The 18,928-nt window shown below is 40.4% G+C and overlaps 1 protein-coding gene across 1 annotated transcript; it reads right to left on the minus strand.

Annotated features, from left to right (window-relative positions):
• Positions 1-5,617: 5,617 nt before the first annotated feature.
• Positions 5,618-7,099, minus strand: LOC124286938 (ankyrin repeat domain-containing protein 50-like). The gene has a single exon (XM_046723394.1). The coding sequence runs from the start codon at positions 7,097-7,099 to the stop codon at positions 5,618-5,620; it is 1,482 nt and encodes a 493-aa protein (XP_046579350.1).
• Between the last annotated feature and the right edge of the window lie 11,829 nt (positions 7,100-18,928).

The following is an 18,928-nucleotide window of genomic DNA, read 5'->3' on the forward strand; positions in this document are numbered from 1 at the left end:
GAATGTTGTGGGTTTCATACCCTCTCAGTGTGGCAATATTTTAAATTACTTCTACATACTGCAGATCTTATCATTTTGTTTACGGGTAACATTTTACCGTCAGACCAGTTTAAATCGGAACAGAGGACCAGTTTAAATTGGTTCTAATTACATCATAATCTAATGATGGCTCTCACTTATTTATACGAAATATATATCCTTCACAATCTGTATTCTTGAATTTTACCTCCTTAAACCCCAGGCAAACTCCAACGAGAACGGCAAAGCCTTGGTAACCGACGTCACGATGTATGTCAGTTGTCGCCTCGTACAGCCTCCTACAGTAAACTACTCCGTAGCACCTCGTTTCTTGGTTTCCAGTTGCTTCATTCGGCTAACATCACTGGTGGAAACATTGCGTTTATGTTTTTCGACGGATATAATATCTCAGTTCGACTCACAATTAAACAGCGACACGGCAACGTTCGCAATGTTTACATTCCCACAATGCATTTAAATTGTAGAATGAATGAATTCACGTGTTTGTTATGAATGAAAAAATACTACCCATACGTTGACCTCGTGGGTAATAAGTAGCAATACCTACTTGTGTAGTATAGCACTCAATGTGTCGTCTGTAGCAATACCTAGTTGCATACTATATCACCCAATGTGGCGTCTGTAACAATAGCTATTTGTGTAGTATATCACCAAATGTGGCGCCTGTAACAAAACCTACTTGTGTAGTATATCACCCAATGTGGCGCCTGTAACAAAACCTACTTGTGTAGTATATCACTCAATGTAGTGTCTGTAGCAATACCTACGTGTGTAGTATATCACCCAATGTGGCGCCTGTAAGAAAACCTACTTGTGTAGTATATCACTCAATGTGGTGTATGTAGCAATACCTACTTGTGTAGTATATCACCCAATGTGGCGCCTGTAACAAAACCTACTTGTGTAGTATATCACTCAATGTGGTGTATGTAGCAATGCCTACTTGTGTAGTATATCACCCAATGTGGCGCCTGTAACAAAACCTACTTGTGTAGTATATCACTCAATGTGGTGTATGTAGCAGTACCTACTTGTGTATTATATCACCCAATGTAGCGTCTGTAGCAATAGCTATTTGTGTAGTATATCACCAAATGTGGCGCCTGTAGCAATACCTACTTGTGTCGTATTTCACCCAATATGGCGTCTGTAGCAATACCTACTTGTTTAGTATAGCACTCAATGTGGCGTCTGTAGCAATACCTAGTTGCATACTATATCACCCAATGTAGCGTCTGTAGCAATACCTACTTGTGTAGTATATCACCCAATGTGGCGTCTGTAGCAATTATTATTATTATGTTTTGCAGATTAAAGATGAAACTGCAGCAAAGAGGGTTCGGGTGATCCTGGCACAGTCAGGCTGGTAAGGCTCTTTGGAGTCTTGACCGCCTGACCAGAAGGATCATGTCTGACAACAGAGCCCACCACCCTCGTGCCTCTTTTAATCGTTTACATATGCCAATCAATTCTGGAGGTTGGGGTTTGATTAATGTTGAGGCTCTTCACGATAGAATTTTGTCGTCTACTTTTGCACATATTTATTTATCGGATTATCCTCTAGTGATGCATGTCAAGACTCAAAATGAAAGCAAGTTGAGTCGACCAGCAACTCATTAAAGACTTGAGTAAATCAGGTAGTCGCTCAGGGAGGTCAATACAATGCAGAGATTTCAGAATCCATTCGTGAGGGACAGAGTTGTATGCTTTTTTTGTAGTCAATCCAGAACACGGAGAGGTTGCGGTGATATGTTTTAGCCTCTTCCCAAATCATTTTTTTGTAGAAGAAGTTGATAAGTGCACCCCTAAAATCCCTTTTGCCCTCTATAAATTATGTCAAGAGCAGTAAGATGACACAAGGTTTGTCAAACACCCTGTGAAGATTTTATATTGAGTGTTCAAACATGTGATAGGGCGGAAGTGTTTGGGATCATTCAAGACTCCTTTTTTTGTGGAAGAGGGTTGTGCGACACTTGCAGAACCATGGAGGAACATCACATGTGTCCACAAGGGAATTGAAACAGTGAAGTAATGGTGTGGACACATGGGAACAGTTTCCAGTACCGGTTTCGAATTCCATCTGGCCCTGGAGCTGTATTAGACTTGGACTTTTTTATGACACTTTTCAGGCAAGGCAATCGGGCGATATGTAACAGAGAAACGACCAAATTATTTTCTCATGCATTTCATGATCGTAATCACTGACCATGGTGCCTCAAGATTACAGTCGCCGGGTACAGACCACAACTGTTTCCATAACTTTTCATAAGCATCCACGGGAGGCCGTTTATCATGCTCACCATCACCGTTCCTGTTCAGCTGCCTGTAGAAGTGTTTTTCATTATTTCTCAAAGTTTATTCTGTTTGATGAAGGTTTCTCTTCCCATTTTTTCTTTCACTCAGTCAAAACCTTTATTTTGGCCTTAAAGTAATCGACAATTTGGAGAAGTACCTTTTTGTTTTATGCTGTAATTTTAATATCTTTTAGACATTGGGTTTCCTGACGATCTTATTTAAAGGCAGAGCTCTATCCAGGAAATATTTCTTCTAGTTTCAGTAAGTTTTACAAGAAACCGATTTTTCTTTGATCTTTTGTTGTTATCATTGGATGGTGGTTTTTTTAGACACTGTGTGAAAGTTCGGGCAGCAGCATAGACACAGCAATTTACTTCATGTAACTTATAGTCCACAGAAAGTTTTAGAGAAATAGTTTCATTAAGTAAATCAATTTAATTTTTGGGAAAAGACACGATTAGTTGTTTAATTGGCTTCCGTTTCTCTAAAGGTAGATCACAAATTTCCTCATGAATAGAATTAAACAAAATGTAAACAGGATTTTCGGAAAGATGTGCAACGGAGGAACAAGAAGAATTGGGGTAAGAAATGTCGGGGCCAATTGGCTCTATTCTGGAAAAGTTTGCACCAGGAAGAGGAGAGAGGATAACCCGGACGTCCATCTGAAGTTTTAGGTCTCTTGCTACTTGAGCATTCTGCTCATGCAAAGATTCCTGGCGGTCACAAGTTGTGGGTTGAACTGGCTCACGAAGCATGAGGTTTTTAAGCCGGGCACAGTCAGGCTGGTAAGGCTCATCATAAGCCCAGAGAGCAAATGGGACTTCTCCCAGGAAACGCTGCCTAAACCAAGAACTTTCCGGAGAATATTTAGACTTTTGCATTACCCAGAGTGACAGATGTGCTGTGCTCCAGGTGAAGAACGCGGGCACTCTCCTGATCTGCGCCAAGAGATCAGGAGGTACCAAACCAAGGGCACTGAGAACGTATTATTACTATATAGGTATTTATATAGCGCTATAGTCCATCCCATGTACATGCATGCTCAGAGCCCTAAACAATTATCCATAATGTTTAAAGTAAAATATAAAAATGTTTGGTACAGAAACGATGGGACATTGATAATATATAACAGCGTGATATAACAGACAATGTTTTGTTTTTAGATGTGAGGTCTTATAACCACGCAGGTTCTACTAGAAACATGTCTGCTTAGGTTCGATTAAATCCGGGATCACGGGTCACCCACCCTGTATATTATGTCCCTTTGCATGTAGATGCTTGTCAAATGCAGCTTAGAGTGATGGCTATGTTGACTTCTAACCTGAATGTAAAAACACATAGAAACATAAAAAAAATACTTATCAAGTAGCTAGTGATAAACAGCTTCACGAGTTGGAATGCGACACATTATATATGACAGACACTGTTTTGTTTATAAATGTGCGTCCTTATAACCACGCAGGTTCTTCTAACACTACTCTGCAAAACATGTCTGCTCAGGTTCTTCACAGAACGATATTCAGTCCTGGATAACGCATCACCAACGTTGTGTATGATATCCCCTACTGTAGATGCTTGTCAAATACAGCTTAGAGTGATGGAGTTGACTTCTTAACTGACACCCTATAAACACCATAAACATACTTATCAAGTAGCTACTGATTCTGATTCAAGTAGCTTCACGAGCTGGCATGCCACACATTAGATGCTGATCAATGTCGCCTATAGTAATAATGACACCGAGTATAATACAAAATAAAGTTTCTGTTTGGCGTTACAACCTCCTATGACAAAAGTACGAATAACGTGTCTGACCCCTTTAAATGTTTGTGGTTTGCTTGTGGTAAGAGGCGACAAACCGAGTGGGGTGCTCAGCCTCGCTGACTTGGTTGATACATGTCATCGTATCCCAATTGCGTGGATTGATGCTCGTGATGTTGATCACTGGATTGCTTAGTTCAGACTGGAATATTTACAGACCGCCACCATATAGCTGGAATACTGGCGAGTCTATGCATCCGTCCTCTGCTTAACAGTCACTTGATTTGCTGGTGTTGCGAAGTGATTAAGATTGGTCCCTGATGTGAAATATGCATGCGTTATGTGTGCTTAACAGTGACTTGATTTGCTGGTGTTGCGAGGTGATTAAGATTGGTCCCCGATGTGAAATATGCATGCGTTATGTGTGCTTAACAGTGACTTGATTTGTTGGTGTTGCGAAGTGATTAAGATTGGTCCCCGATGTGAAATATGCATGCGTAATGTGTGCTTAACAGTGACTTGATTTGCTGGTGTTGCAAAGTGATTAAGATTGGTCCCCGATGTGAAATATGCATGCGTTATGTGTGCTTAACAGTGACTTGATTTGCTGGTGTTGCGAAGTGATTAAGATTGGTCCCTGATGTGAAATATGCATGCGTTATGTGTGCTTAACAGTGACTTGATTTGCTGGTGTTGCGAAGTGATTAAGATTGGTCCCTGATGTGAAATAATATGCAGTGCGTTTGTTGGTGTGCTTAACAGTGACTTGATTTGTTGGTGTTGCGAAGTGATTAAGATTGGTCCCTGATGTGAAATATGCATGCGTTATGTGTGCTTAACACTGACTTGATTTGCTGGTGTTGCGAAGTGATTAAGATTGGTCCCTGATGTGAAATATGCATGCGTTATGTGTGCTTAACAGTGACTTGATTTGTTGGTGTTGCGAAGTGATTAAGATTGGTCCCTGATGTGAAATATGCATGCGTTATGTGTGCTTAACACTGACTTGATTTGCTGGTGTTGCGAAGTGATTAAGATTGGTCCCTGATGTGAAATATGCATGGGTTATGTGTGCTTAACAGTGACTTGATTTGTTGGTGTTGCGAAGTGAGTAAGATTTATCCCTGATATGAAATATGCATGCGTCCGGTCTACTTAACAGTGACTTGATTTGCTGGTGTGCGTTAGATGCTTGATGTGAAATAACCTGTGGCGATCAGATGTCGTACCCGTTTGAGAATGAGAATTGTTTGGTTTCTTGACGTTGTTGACAATAGAGCGTGCTGAATACACCTCGTGTCATTCACCATAGTTGAAATGTGCGGATGCGTCAGGTTAGACTATGTATTTTGAGCGGTTATAAGGAGTTTTCTGATCTCCAAGTTCGAACAAACTGCATAAATTGTGTTTGCTTTCGACGAGGGTTTGCCAGTTGTACCTTGATAATCGTTACATAACAGGACTCGGAATTGTGGAGAATGTATCATTTGTATTTAATGCTATTTAAACAATGTTAATCATGTCAGTCCTTGTAGTTAATAAGGAGATCGTAGATGTCCATGTGTGTGTTTTTCTTGGCAATGGTCGCTGCTGTAGCCCCGTCCTTGTTCCTGGCGTTAATATCTACAAGAGTACCAGAAAGAACATACTTCACTATGTCCACATGCCCTCTAAGACAGGCCAGGTGCAACATGTTGTCACCATTTCTGTCCTCAAGTGAAGCGTCACCTCCTTCGTGAAATAGTAACTGCAATACTTCTGTATGTCCCATGTACGCTGCCACCATTAACGGTGTCCTATTGTACTGTCCTCTACTGTTCACGTCCACAATGTTCTGTGAGAGGACATACTTCACTATCTCCAGATTTCCCCCAAGACAGGCCAGATGCAGGATGCTGTCCCCATATTTATCCACAAGCGAAGCATCACCTCCTATGTTCAATACTAGGTAAAACACTTCTCCGTACCCCATGCGCGCTGCCATCATTAACGGTGTCCTATCGTACTGTCCTCTACTGTTCACGTAAAAAATCTTCTGTGAGAGGTCATACTTCACTATCTCCAGATTTCCCCCAAGACAGGCCAGATGCAGGATGCTGTCCCCATATTTATCCACAAGCGAAGCATCACCTCCTTTGTGCAATACTAGGTAAAACACTTCTCCGTGCCCCCTGCGCGCTGCCATCATTAACGGTGTCCTATTGTACTGTCCTCTACTGTTCACGTCCACAATGTTCTGTGAGAGGACATACTTCACTATCTCCAGATTTCCCCCAAGACAGGCCAGATGCAGGATGGTGTCCCCATGTATGTCCACAAGTGAAGCATCACCACCTTTACTGAGTACTACGTCCAATACTTCCTTTTGCCCAATGTACGCTGCCAGCATTAATGGTGTCCTACCAAAGTGTCCTCTACTGTTCACGTCCACAATGTTCAGCGAGAGGACATACTTCACCATCTCCACATGTCCCCCAAGACAGGCTTTATGTAGGATATTGTATCCACCTGTATCGACGCTGTACATATTGCCTCCAACACACACACATTCGTCAAACACTTCTCTGTACCCCAACCGTGCTGCCATCATCAATGTTGTTTCTCCGTCTTTTCCTCTGCTGTTGACATCCACAATGCTCTGTGAGAGGATATAAGTCACCGTTTCCACATGACCTCCCTTACAGGCTATATGAAGGATGTTGTCCCCAGCTTCATCTGCCAGAGACACGTCACCTCCATTTTCAACAACAAATGTAAACCCGTCATTGTGTCCAAGGTTTGCCAGTGTCATCACGCATGTCCTCCCATTCTGTCCTCTACTGCTGATATCCACGATGTCAAGTGACACGATATGTTTAACTATCGCAATATTTCCACCATAACAGGCCATATGAAGAATGTTGTTGCCGTCCACAGCAACAGGTGACAAAACACATCCATGTGTTACAAGTAAGAGAAACACATCCAAATGTCCCCCGCGTGCTGCCAGCATCACTGGTGTCATTCCGTACTCACTGTCTCGATTATTGATGTCAACCTCACCTGCAGACAGAAAGTGTCGCACCCGTCTCAGGTCACCCTCCCTGCAGGCCTCATGTAATGTGATCTGTCCGGGCCTGTGTTTCCGATCTCTGGGCCAGTGTTTCCGATCTCCGGGCCTGTGTTTCCGATCTCCGGGTCTGTGTTTCCGATCTTGTCTGCGTTGTTTGGTATTCGAAGGGTAGAACTTCCTCCCTGATGTAGATACGTTTTTTTAAAGAAATGTCAAAGTTTCATGATTGTAAGATCAATATATATAGTTTTTGAACACAATGCTTCAAAGTTTAGCAGTAACTTTAACATTATTATTGTATCACAAAACAACGTAAGGTTGACTGAAGCACTCGTCTGATGGGGCTTATAATAAACATTATACATACCGTTTGGTGACGAGTAATCTATTTTTGAACTGACTTACTTAGACACACTTAAGGAAAAGGGGTGACGGAATGCATGTTGCGTGGGCATCATAAAGCAGAAATACCAATGATGCCGGAAGATACTCCGCTCAGTTGTAATGATGGCATTTCTCTAAATATCCTTCACACTTCATCCATTTTGTTCAATTCTAAAGATGTGGTACAGAACTGTTCACGTCCTTTGTGAGTAGGTTTTTTCATGGCACGCCAAAATCTCATCAACGCCACACACTGGTACACTCCTCTCATGACTCACTGATACACCCCTAATCCGACCAGATATCCACTCCAAATTCCTACTATAAAAGTACAATTCCTGATCACTACGTTATGTTACTGAAGGTGAAGGGTCGGACAGGTGGAACAAAATTATAAGTCTGAAGAAACAGCCAACGTTGCATCCGCTATTGATACATGTGTGTAAAATTCGTTCAACCAACCTTTGGGAAGACAGCGTTTCCAGTTCGATTGAACAAGTATCTCCTGACTAGATCGCACTTTTTGTCGGCTATGAAGGCAGCTTGAACCTGTTGACAAATAAAAACATAGGCATGCAGTAGTAAAATAGTAAAAGCCTCCCTCTCGACTGAATTCTACGACTAATAACACCAACCTTATACACAACTTTGTGGTCGAGTCCCTTCCTGATAGGGGTGGTGGTGCAGCCTTGTCGTTAAAGCGTTTGCTCATCACGATGAAGACCCTGATTGATTTCCCACATGGGTACAATGTGTGAAGCTCATTTCTGGTGTCCCCGACGTGATATTCCTAGAATATTGCTAAACGCGGCGTAAAACTAAACCCACTCACCCTTCCTTATATACCTCGGCATATATATTGCTGAGTGCGGCGTAAAACTAAACTCAATAACTCCTTATATACCATTAAAAGAGTAGGGGATTTTGGATTTGATGCCAAGGAAGAAACAGTTGATGAAGAGAAATTAGGAGAAAATGTGACAATTTATTCCGTTACTTTTTCACCTGGAAATGCCACTTGGTTGTCACCTCCCCACCCCAACCCACACATAATACCTATGGATATATATTATATTACTTTCTCTCATATGCATTGACATTGGCTAGTGGTTTGCTTCCTTTGGGCTCGAAAATTGCAAATTACAAGAGGGACGTTCATGACGTATGCCAACCTCACCTTTCGAGGTGTTTCATTTTATCGAACTTCTCCTAATTCTAATGTGTCCAACCATGTTTTAATCCTCTATTTAATCCCTTCTTTGTACAATAAACATTCGTTAGGAATGAACATTACACTTCCCATAACTGCTATTAACATTGAACTAGAAAATGTATCTGTATATCAATGTTGACACCTCAGTAGGTATTCATAATTTACACCCTAGATGGGTTTTCAGTCCAGTTTTGAAGAGCTCAATGTGCGACGATGTGGTATTGTCCATTTCAAATATATACTCATGACTATATATTTAAAGAGTCCATGCAGGTTGCACTGTTAAGTCCCTAAGGTCACAATTGTGGTGATCAATCGTCAGTTCTTTTGCCCCGTTAATATTTTATTGTTGTGTACAGAAATCAAGTTTCAGAGAGAAACACAAGTTTTAACTTCATTTTCTGTGACATTCTAGTTGTTTTACCGTCTTTAGTTTTTTCATTCAACTGTATTTATCCTTAAAGATATGTCATGTTTTTTGTCACAGTATTACTGACATATTGCCTGTGTCACTGTAAATCTTAACTCTTACTCACTCACTCATGCTTTCTGAATTTTTGAAAATGTGACTAATTAGATGCATATTACTTACATACACATGCCCTTGTACTGTCTCCTTCAAGTCGCGTGTAGTTGAGTGTGGCCATGTTTGAAAGATTTCATCTGACACAACTTGACGTCATTTCCCTGAGATTACTCAGAGTCCTTTGACCACCCATCTCTTGCCTCAGGCTGACACGTAACAACTCCAAGAATCACATGAACAGACAGGATTATGTTTCTATTGTCCAACAGAAAGAACCAAAGACTCATCGTGATATTCGTAGGTGCCCTTGGAACGGCTGCCAAACAAGGAATGTCTCAAGTTGTTTTATTGCTGAATTCAGAGTGTATCCTTCTGCCACGTCTCACCGCTGATGCTACGCGTGGCAAAGTCTCAGTTTTCGATGGATTACGTTCTCGGTTTACCAGGATCGACAGTGCTTTGTGAATACCTAAAACTGCTTACAAGCACTATAGCCTGAAATGAAAGACCAAAAGAATTTCGTGATAAATATCACGCCATGTATTTGTAATGTGAAGCAAAGGTATTTTCTGTAGGCTGGTTCTTTGACAGGACTCAATCTCATATTATTGAATCTACATTTTGTTTCAGGTTTCTTTTATGTTAAGACTATGATAGACGTAAATATTATACTGTCCTTTGTGAGCAGACATTGAATAAGTAAAAACCTTTGTGTTATTAGCCGAATAGCAAATGCTGGTATGGAGTGCTGTAATGCCTTAATTAAAGCATATATTATGGTCCTTCAATTGAAATGTTAGACGATGTAAGTAGATTTCTATGGGCGTGGCCGGAGCTTGTCAGCACATATCGCTTACACGCGCAACCAGAATTAAAACATGTTCTTTTATGTTAAGACTATGACAAGCTTTAACATTTTACTGACCATCATGAGCAGATATTAAATAAATAAATACTTCGTGTTATTTGCTGAATAGGCTCAATTACTCTTCGTAGTGACACTTCACAATTCTTCACAAATATACAAAAAACGCCATTTTAACGAATAAAATCCCTGTCCTAGTTTCTTTTGCTCTCCTCTTCCTACTTAAGGTACACACTCTCTTACTTTATCCAGTATATTATCAACTTATGGTACATGGATATCAAATCAGTCTGAAAGTAGGAAACGGAAAGGATTGAAGATTGGTAAATCTTCGAACATGGAGTACATGACCCTGTGTAGCTTTGTTTAGACGCTCGCTCGCTCGATGCCCTAGATGTTGGAAGCCTGTAACAGTTGTCCCCTGTCGCGACATTGCCTGAAATCAAACTCACTCAATCAACTTGGAATGTCTTTGGAATTTTTCCTTGATGCTTTTCACGTAACTGTAATGATTGAGAAATGATCAGTGTCATCCCTTATACTAGAATTATTGGCGTCCATGTTCAGACCGAAGTAATCAGATATCACGCACTGCGCATGTCCGGAGCGAGCAGGCCACGATTTTGAAAGCTCTCTCAAATCATAAGATTTCTCTTGGTTTATGCTATAAATAATAGTCGATCGTACTCAAAAGGTGGTGAAACAATGTCCACTATTGATGTAGAAACCATCAGAAAGCGACATCGAGATGAAAACGACGACGACAACTTGCAGAAAAAACTCCGAGAAGATTACACAGAAGCCGAAAGCTACGTGTCGACAGTAATGGCGCCCAACGAAGCGAGACGGTCCGACGTGTCAACACAACAAACAGTGAGTTGTAACTCGGGTCAAGCTGCTCTCAAAGAAGACTCTATATGTACGGAATCTAGCGTTCGGAACCTATTTTCCGATCTTCTATCAAATATGACTAAACAATTTGAATCTGTGAACTCACGAATTGATAGACTTGAAGTGAACTTAGAGGAAAGAATAACCAAGAATCTAGAAAAGGTGATTGATGAAAAGTTGAAATTAACGATAACGTGTGAACTACAAAAAGTGAGAGACGAGTTTCAGGGAGAGATTGACAAACTACACTCCAATCTATCCAAGATGGAGACTACCTACGCCAGCGCGGTAAAGGGCGGGAAGCTAGCAGACGACACACGGGAGTGTAACATCATCATCAAGAACCTGCATGAAGACGCCAAGGAACTACAAGACAGCGCAATCACCAAAGGTAAAGTCATTGGCCTCATTAGAGATGAACTTAAACTTAAAGATGTGTTTGTGAAGAATGCTGTGAGGAAAGAAAAACGAGGGACCGGGAAATACCCTGGCGTTGTGATAGCAACTCTGAGTTCGCCTGAACAGAAATCACAAGTGTTCAAAAACAAATCCAAACTCAAGAATAGCAAACATTATGATAGAGTGTATATCGAACATGACATTCCTATAGAGGCTAAAAAATCGGAGGCTAACCTGAGAACGCTACTCCGTGAACTGGGCAAGGACAAAACTTTCACTGTGAGAGGAGGTAGGTTGATGAAAATCAACTCTCAACATAAACATTAGAGGTGTGCCCGTCTAGGATTCTGGAACGTGGGTGGATTCTCAATTAAAGACAATGACAATTCCTATTTTAGAAAATCAGTTATTGAATCTTGTAACTACGATGTTTTTGCTGTATGTGAAACGTTTTTAAACCCTAATGATGTTTTAACATGTTGTGAAGGTTATCAGTGGTACGGTAATAACAGGTCAACCAGGCATGTACATGCGAAGAGGGGTCTGGAGGTGTTGGTGTTTTGTTAAAAAATGACTTTTAAAGTGTTTTGATGTGACTGTGTTAGATCAAACTGAAGAAGACATTTTATGGCTCAAATTTTCCTCTAAAACTACTGATTTGGTGTTTTTGTGTTTGTGTATGCTATCTGCCCCCTGAAAGGTCGACACGACCTTGTGACTCAGAGGAGTTCTTCAACACTTTGCACGAGCATGTGTGTCAATATCAAAATCTTGTACTTGGTCGGTTGTACTTCATGTGCGGTGACTTTAATGCGAGATGCGCGAGCTGCACGGACTTCATCGCGGGGTGGATCACGTGTGACCCATGAGCACGCACTGCAATCGACGAGGTTAAGAACGGTCACGGTAACCTTTTGATCGACTTCATGACTAACACAATTATATGTATGTTAAATGGAAAGATCGGTACCCGAGACATTACTCATGTTTCATATCGCGGAAAATCAGTTGTTGACTATGTATTAGTGCAATATGAGCAATTATCATGGTGTGTTGATTTTAATGTTCGACTAGTTTCTGATGTTCAAAGATCATTCAATCTTGAGGCATGTGAAAAGACACCGGATCACAGTTTACTGGAGTGGACTATTGACTTAGATTTGACAGGCGAGAAACCAGATAAATGTGAGAAAGTTACAAGATGTGGGAACACTCGTTATATAACATCGGACATTCCTGAATCTTTCCTCAATGACTCCAACGCTGCAGTTCAAGTGGACATAACAATTGGTCTGATTGAATCAGCTCTAGCAAGCGGAGATATCAACACAGCCTATGGTCACTTCACACAGTTACTCGAGTCGGAAATGAAGGAAAAGTTACCCAGCAAACGAATCCCAAACGGACCTTACTCTCACAAGGCTAAGCGCTGTAAAACCAAGCCATACTGGAATGATGAACTAGATGCCAGGTTTTCTGCAGTGTCGGTGAAAGAAAGAAGCTGGCTTAGATTCAAAGGATCGAAACAGGAGAAGGATAGGTTGAAGCACGAGTTCTGCTGTGAACGTAAACTGTTTAACAAAATGTTGAGACAGGCTAAGCGGAGATACCAGCAGTTGAAGAAGGATAATCTCTCGGAGATGCTGCACGACTCGTCACGTGACTTCTGGAAGGAACTGGGAAAACTTGGAACAGCCAACGACCGGAAGACAAACATTCCTATGGCGGTAATTGACGGCGACGGAAGTGTCAACACTGAGACTGATGCTGTCCTACAGCGATGGGAGAGTGACTACAGACACTTATATCAAGCACAGGATGACAACTCTGGTTTCGATGATGAACATCTAACGCATATTAAAGATGAATTGAATAATATGGATCTGAATACAAGTTACTCAACCGTTTTAAACTCTGAAATTACCATAGAGGAGGTACGAAAAGCAATCGAGAGGGCTAAATTGAACAAAGCAGCCGGTCTAGACAATATCCCTTCATCTGTACTCAAGAACGAAGTTTGTATTGAACTCTTGTATAAAATGATTAAGTACAGTTTTAACAGTGGTGACATACCTGAGATATGGAGTCGAGGAACGATAACACCGATTCCAAAGTCAAGCAAAGAAACAGATCCAAGAGACCCCTATAGCTACAGACCCATTACTGTTTTATCGATCCCATCAAAGATATATGCCGACGTCATAAACCACAGACTATCCTCATTTTTAGAATCTGAAGGCCTGTTGGTTGATGAGCAGAATGGTTTTCGAAAGGGACGGTCGTGTGTGGACCACGTGTATAAACTTCACAGCATCGTTAACAACAGAAAAAATACAAAAAAGAAAACATTTGCATGTTTTATTGATTTTAAAAAAGCGTTCGATTCAATCAACCGAGACTTATTGTGGTTCAAGCTGATGGAATATGGTGTCACAGGAAACCTATTAGCAGCAATCAGGTCCCTCTACGATAACGTCACATGCTCTGTTAAAGTTAACCAGTTCAGCACCGGTGTGTTCCCAGTGGACTCGGGCGTAAAGCAAGGCTGTGTACTCTCGCCGACCTTGTTCTCCATCTACATCAACGACCTGGCTAATGAACTGAAATCGGCTAATTGTGGTGTGCAGATCGATGACGTCAACGTCTCTGTACTGCTCTACGCAGATGATATTGTACTGTTATCCCCTGATGCTAACGGACTACAACAACTGCTAGATATCTTACATGCTTGGAGTGCAAAGTGGAGACTCAAGATTAACAAGGAGAAAACTAAAGTTCTTCTCTTCAGACAGAAAAGTTCAACAATGTGCACTCAAGTGTTTCGATGTGGGGATATGGAGATTGAGTACGCTGACAGTTACAGGTACCTGGGGATATGGCTGAATGAACACTGTGACATGAGACTAGCTGTTAAAGAACTTATCAAGTCATCTTCAAGGGCTCTAGGCTTCCTTCTCCATAAATACAACACATGTGGCGACATGCACTTCAGCGTCTTTACTCGATTATTCGACAGTCTTGTACAGCCAGTTTTAAGCTACTGTTTTGGAATCTGGGGAGTGAACAAGTACCAGGAGATGTACACTATACAGCCGCGCAGCAAGAGCTTTCCTTGGGGTGTCACGCAACACGCCCAACATCGCCGTCAGGGGGACATGGGCTGGCCTGACCCACAGCACAGAGTGTATATAGAGGCAGCTCGACTGTGGTGTCGTCTCGAGAGACAGCCACAAGGATCACTCTCAGCAACGGTTCATGCATGGTCCAAGCGTTTTAGTAAATCATGGGAAAACAGAGTTTTAAAAGTTTTTAATGAATTTGAACTAAGTGGACTTTTAAACAGGACCGACAGAAGTACAAGCTGGATAATCCATACGATCACTGCTCGCCTCAAAGAAATCGACGTGAATTGTTGGCAGGAAAAAGTTAAGGCATTACCAAAGCTGAGAACATACAGAACTTTAAAACTACTTTAAAACCGAACCCTACCTCAATCTCCCACGTTTCAAGCGTTCCATACTTGCCTCGTTACGCTGTGGCTCTTTAAAACTAGAAGTGGAAACGGGCCGTTACAGTACCCCTCCTACCCCACTTGATCTGAGAATATGTAAATACTGTTGCCATTCATGTGTTGAGGACGAAAAACATTTTCTTTTACAGTGTCCTTTTTATGAGGACATACGTCTTACTGTATTACCTAATATATTCAGTAACACATCTTTTACTTGTAATACTTTAGATTTTAAATTTATTTTTTTGTTATCTTCTACTGCTTTCTTATCTAACTTAGGTTTAATGTGTTTTAAGATGTTTTATCGTCGTAAATGTTTTAAGAATATTTCAATTAATTCTATCTAGTCATTATTTATTAAATATTTTACAATTTTATGTACCTTATATATACATTGTACTGTACGGTTATTTTATCTTATTGAAATAAGTTATATTTTACAGTTTTATACCGTGTCTCTTCGTCCTATTGAGGCCCTGCATAATCTATTTTATCTTTGTATATTTATTGTGTGTATACCTTGTAATTTTATGCGTGACACGTTAATAAACAATTCATTCATTCATTCATTCATTCATATTAAAAATATTGCATGCAACTTACTCTCTGGTGTCCTCCGATCAGTTAGACGTCCCATTTGTCAGACACGTTAAATCAACAAAAGTTATGGTTGGTTGCACTCAGGTACACTGCACTGTTACCTTTATTGGGTAATTGATTGATCCAAAGTTATGTGCATAAGACTATATTTAGCGATATAATCAATAGGGCTCTAATGAATTGCAATTATTCCGAAAGCAATTGATCGATGGTAGAAATGAAAAACTATCGATGCATCGCTAGTATGTGTGACTATCGATAGTTTAGTGATGGTTATTTATTCTTATTAAATATCTGTGTTGTTTTGATTTTTACATTGTTTTAGGTGCAAACTTGCAGCTTCATTGAGTTTATGTTTTAACTGTTTACTCGATCTTGGTTTCAAGTTTCTTGTCAGTTATTCATAGGGGAGCAGAGGAAGCCCAACAGAGCGTCGTAACCTCTGTTCCTCTGGGAGTAACTCAATTAATTAAATGGGAAATCTATAATCCTGTTTTGATCAAAGTGAACATTATGAACACAAAGTGGGAGAAGTCATGGTCCTGATTTGATCAAAGTGAGCATTATGAACACAAACTGTGAAAAGCCGAAGTCAATAAACATTAGTATTCTGATCAAAGTATTTATGCACAAAAAGTAACAAACTCATAATTAGTGTTAAAATATACCACTAACCACTAATATGAAAACATCTCGTTAGTCTATGGGATAGGTCTATTACGTCAGTGGGTAAAACTAGGTTGTAATCACAGTCACTCCTGATTGATCCAAAGTTGTCTGATAATTGGCGTGTCTGACAAATGGGATGTCTAACTTATGAGAGCAAAAACATACATGGAATAAATTTGCAGGTGTTTAAAGCAGCGAACAGGCAATTGGAGACCCCCTTCTTCATCTCGGTTAAATGTGTGTTTAGCAATAATAAATCCTAAATAAAAAACCCAACTTGCTTATATATACAGGATGTACAGGAGGACTGCAACAATCACAATGGATTGACATGAGTGACGATAGAGAGCTATCAGGGTAGGTTTGTATGTTGAGGTACAATATCTTCTTATAAGTTTTCATTACTATCAGTTCATCCCATTAATATCCAGCTCGTTAAACAACACAATAAAAATAAAATTATTATAATATACTCACTCAGCGGGCCCCAGCCGTTAAAACACCAAAATAACCAATCTAAACAAATAAATGAAATACTGAAAAGTACCAAGAATCTGCACGCCTCAGGTAAAAGGTAAAGTGCAAAAGTGGCAGAATCGGCAAAATAGTGCCTATCTTACTCTGCTCAATAAATCAGAATGGTCTCAGTGTTATTATTGCCATATTGTGTGTGTACTTTGCATGTGTATTTATGTGGAATTGCTTCATTTTTCCATTTAAATAGGGGTTTGTGGGACGTGGGGGTACTCCCTAAAACCTCGGGCGAAGAAAAGCCGTGACAGGCAAACAGGGAATTACAAAGAAATGATCACAAAATATTAAAACGAAACATGCGAACCTGGATAGGTACACCTCGCAAGTGTGGGGTTGCCCACGATAGAATGTATTCACCAATGAATACTATGACGACATACCAGTGTCACGTAGAATAAAAACACAGTTTTGATGTTTTTTTATCCTTTGTGGTGACGCGTGACGTCCTGGGCTGGAAGTGACAGTGTATTGACTTCTTTCCTTAATTACCCAGTTGGGGCTCCTAATTGACCTTTATTTGTTCTGAAGCAGCATAGACTATTTATTTTATTTGGAAGTGGTTATTGGCGAATGTCAATCGGATTGACAAGACAAATTTCAATACAGTTAAAGCTCTCCCAAAACTGGTTATGTTACAAGAATTACAAATGAAAAGTAATATTTCATATTCAACAATTTCTTAATTTTGACTGTTCCGACGTGTATGTTTTGATATTATCTGTGTGTACACGCATACCATTGACGATCCACATTTCCAATTGCACTGAGTTATTTTGCATGTTGTACGTTAAAAATTAATAAATAAGCTACTGTACTGATACTTATCTTGCTGTGATTTCTGTTCTGTTTCAGGAATCACTGTATCATTGAAGCAGTATGTCAGATACAGTTTCCAACACAAGGTAGTACCTTTGTGTTGTTCTGTGAAGCCATACAGGTCGTCATATGAGCGAAATATTCTCAAGCACGACGTTAAACCCAATTTCACCTCACCTGTGAAGCCATATCCGATAAAATGATAGAAGTCTGGATCATTCGCAGATTGTTGCGAAGCGGCATTTTTGACAATATTTTAAGTCATCACTCGATCCTGAACTGGGTCGCCAGTGTTATGCCCTTGGCGGTCAAAAACGATGCTTTTCATTGCTTCTGTATTCTCAAATCATCTACTATACAATATCAGTCATACTGTAGTTAGATAAGTTGTTCCATGGCATTACTTCTAATGTTTAAGTGCCTAGTGACTACATATGATGATGATTATGAGTTTAACGTCGGCTTCTGGCTGTAGCCAATGTCGCCGACGGGGTAGGTGGGAGCTAAAGTAATAATTAATATGTATATAATAAGGGATAAACCACCATACTCCCAAAATGTAAATCATGGGGTGTTACGTTAAGTGAATTTTGAATGAAAACGGCCACAAACATGATAATAAATAAAAAGCCGTGATTATGAAGGGAAAAGAAAAATAATGTAGTTTGAGAAGAGATGAGAAACATAACAAAACTGATAGATATAAAGGGGTTGGTTTGGGGTGGGGGTGAGAATTGTATAGAATAGTGGGAGCTTGTTTTGGAAACAGTTAAGCTGTTTATAATTAAATAATGGGTAAAAGAAAGAAAAAGGGGTTAAACGGGTGTGGGGTGGTATGGGGTCATTGAAGGAGGGAAAGGCCGGCTGAGCGAGTGTAGTAATTTGAGAGGCAGTAGTAAGCTTGGTTGGAGTGGCCTTGACTGAGGAGCTATGGGCGGCCTTGACCGTGGAGTTTGTTATGGTTGGCGCTTGAGAGGTGGCGGTGGTTGGTGGTGGCTGGAGGCGCGCGGACCTCGGAGGAGACAGTAGTTGTTGACGTGTATAGCATGATAAGCTGTGAGTGCAGATAAGCTGCTTGTCTTAATAAGGAGGCTTTATTAAAGGTCACATGCAGCAAAATATCAAACATAATTAAAAACACAATTATCACTTATTCGTGACATATAATATAGATTGCTGGTTATGAAAAAACATATAAACAAAATATATAAACGTACAATTGCAAATCAAAAGTGCAGTATTGTGTACTTCGGTTTACTTGCCAAGAAACAGAAGCAGCCGGGATACCGAACCCAGTCAGAGCGGGTGGGTGTGCACTCAAGTGTAACGGTTGGTTCATTTGCGTATGCCCTCACGGCTTATTGTGTGTGTAT

The sequence above is a fragment of the Haliotis rubra genome, unplaced genomic scaffold (genome assembly GCF_003918875.1).
Source record: "Haliotis rubra isolate DU_JTF1 unplaced genomic scaffold, ASM391887v1 Scf396, whole genome shotgun sequence".
NCBI lineage: Eukaryota > Metazoa > Mollusca > Gastropoda > Lepetellida > Haliotidae > Haliotis > Haliotis rubra.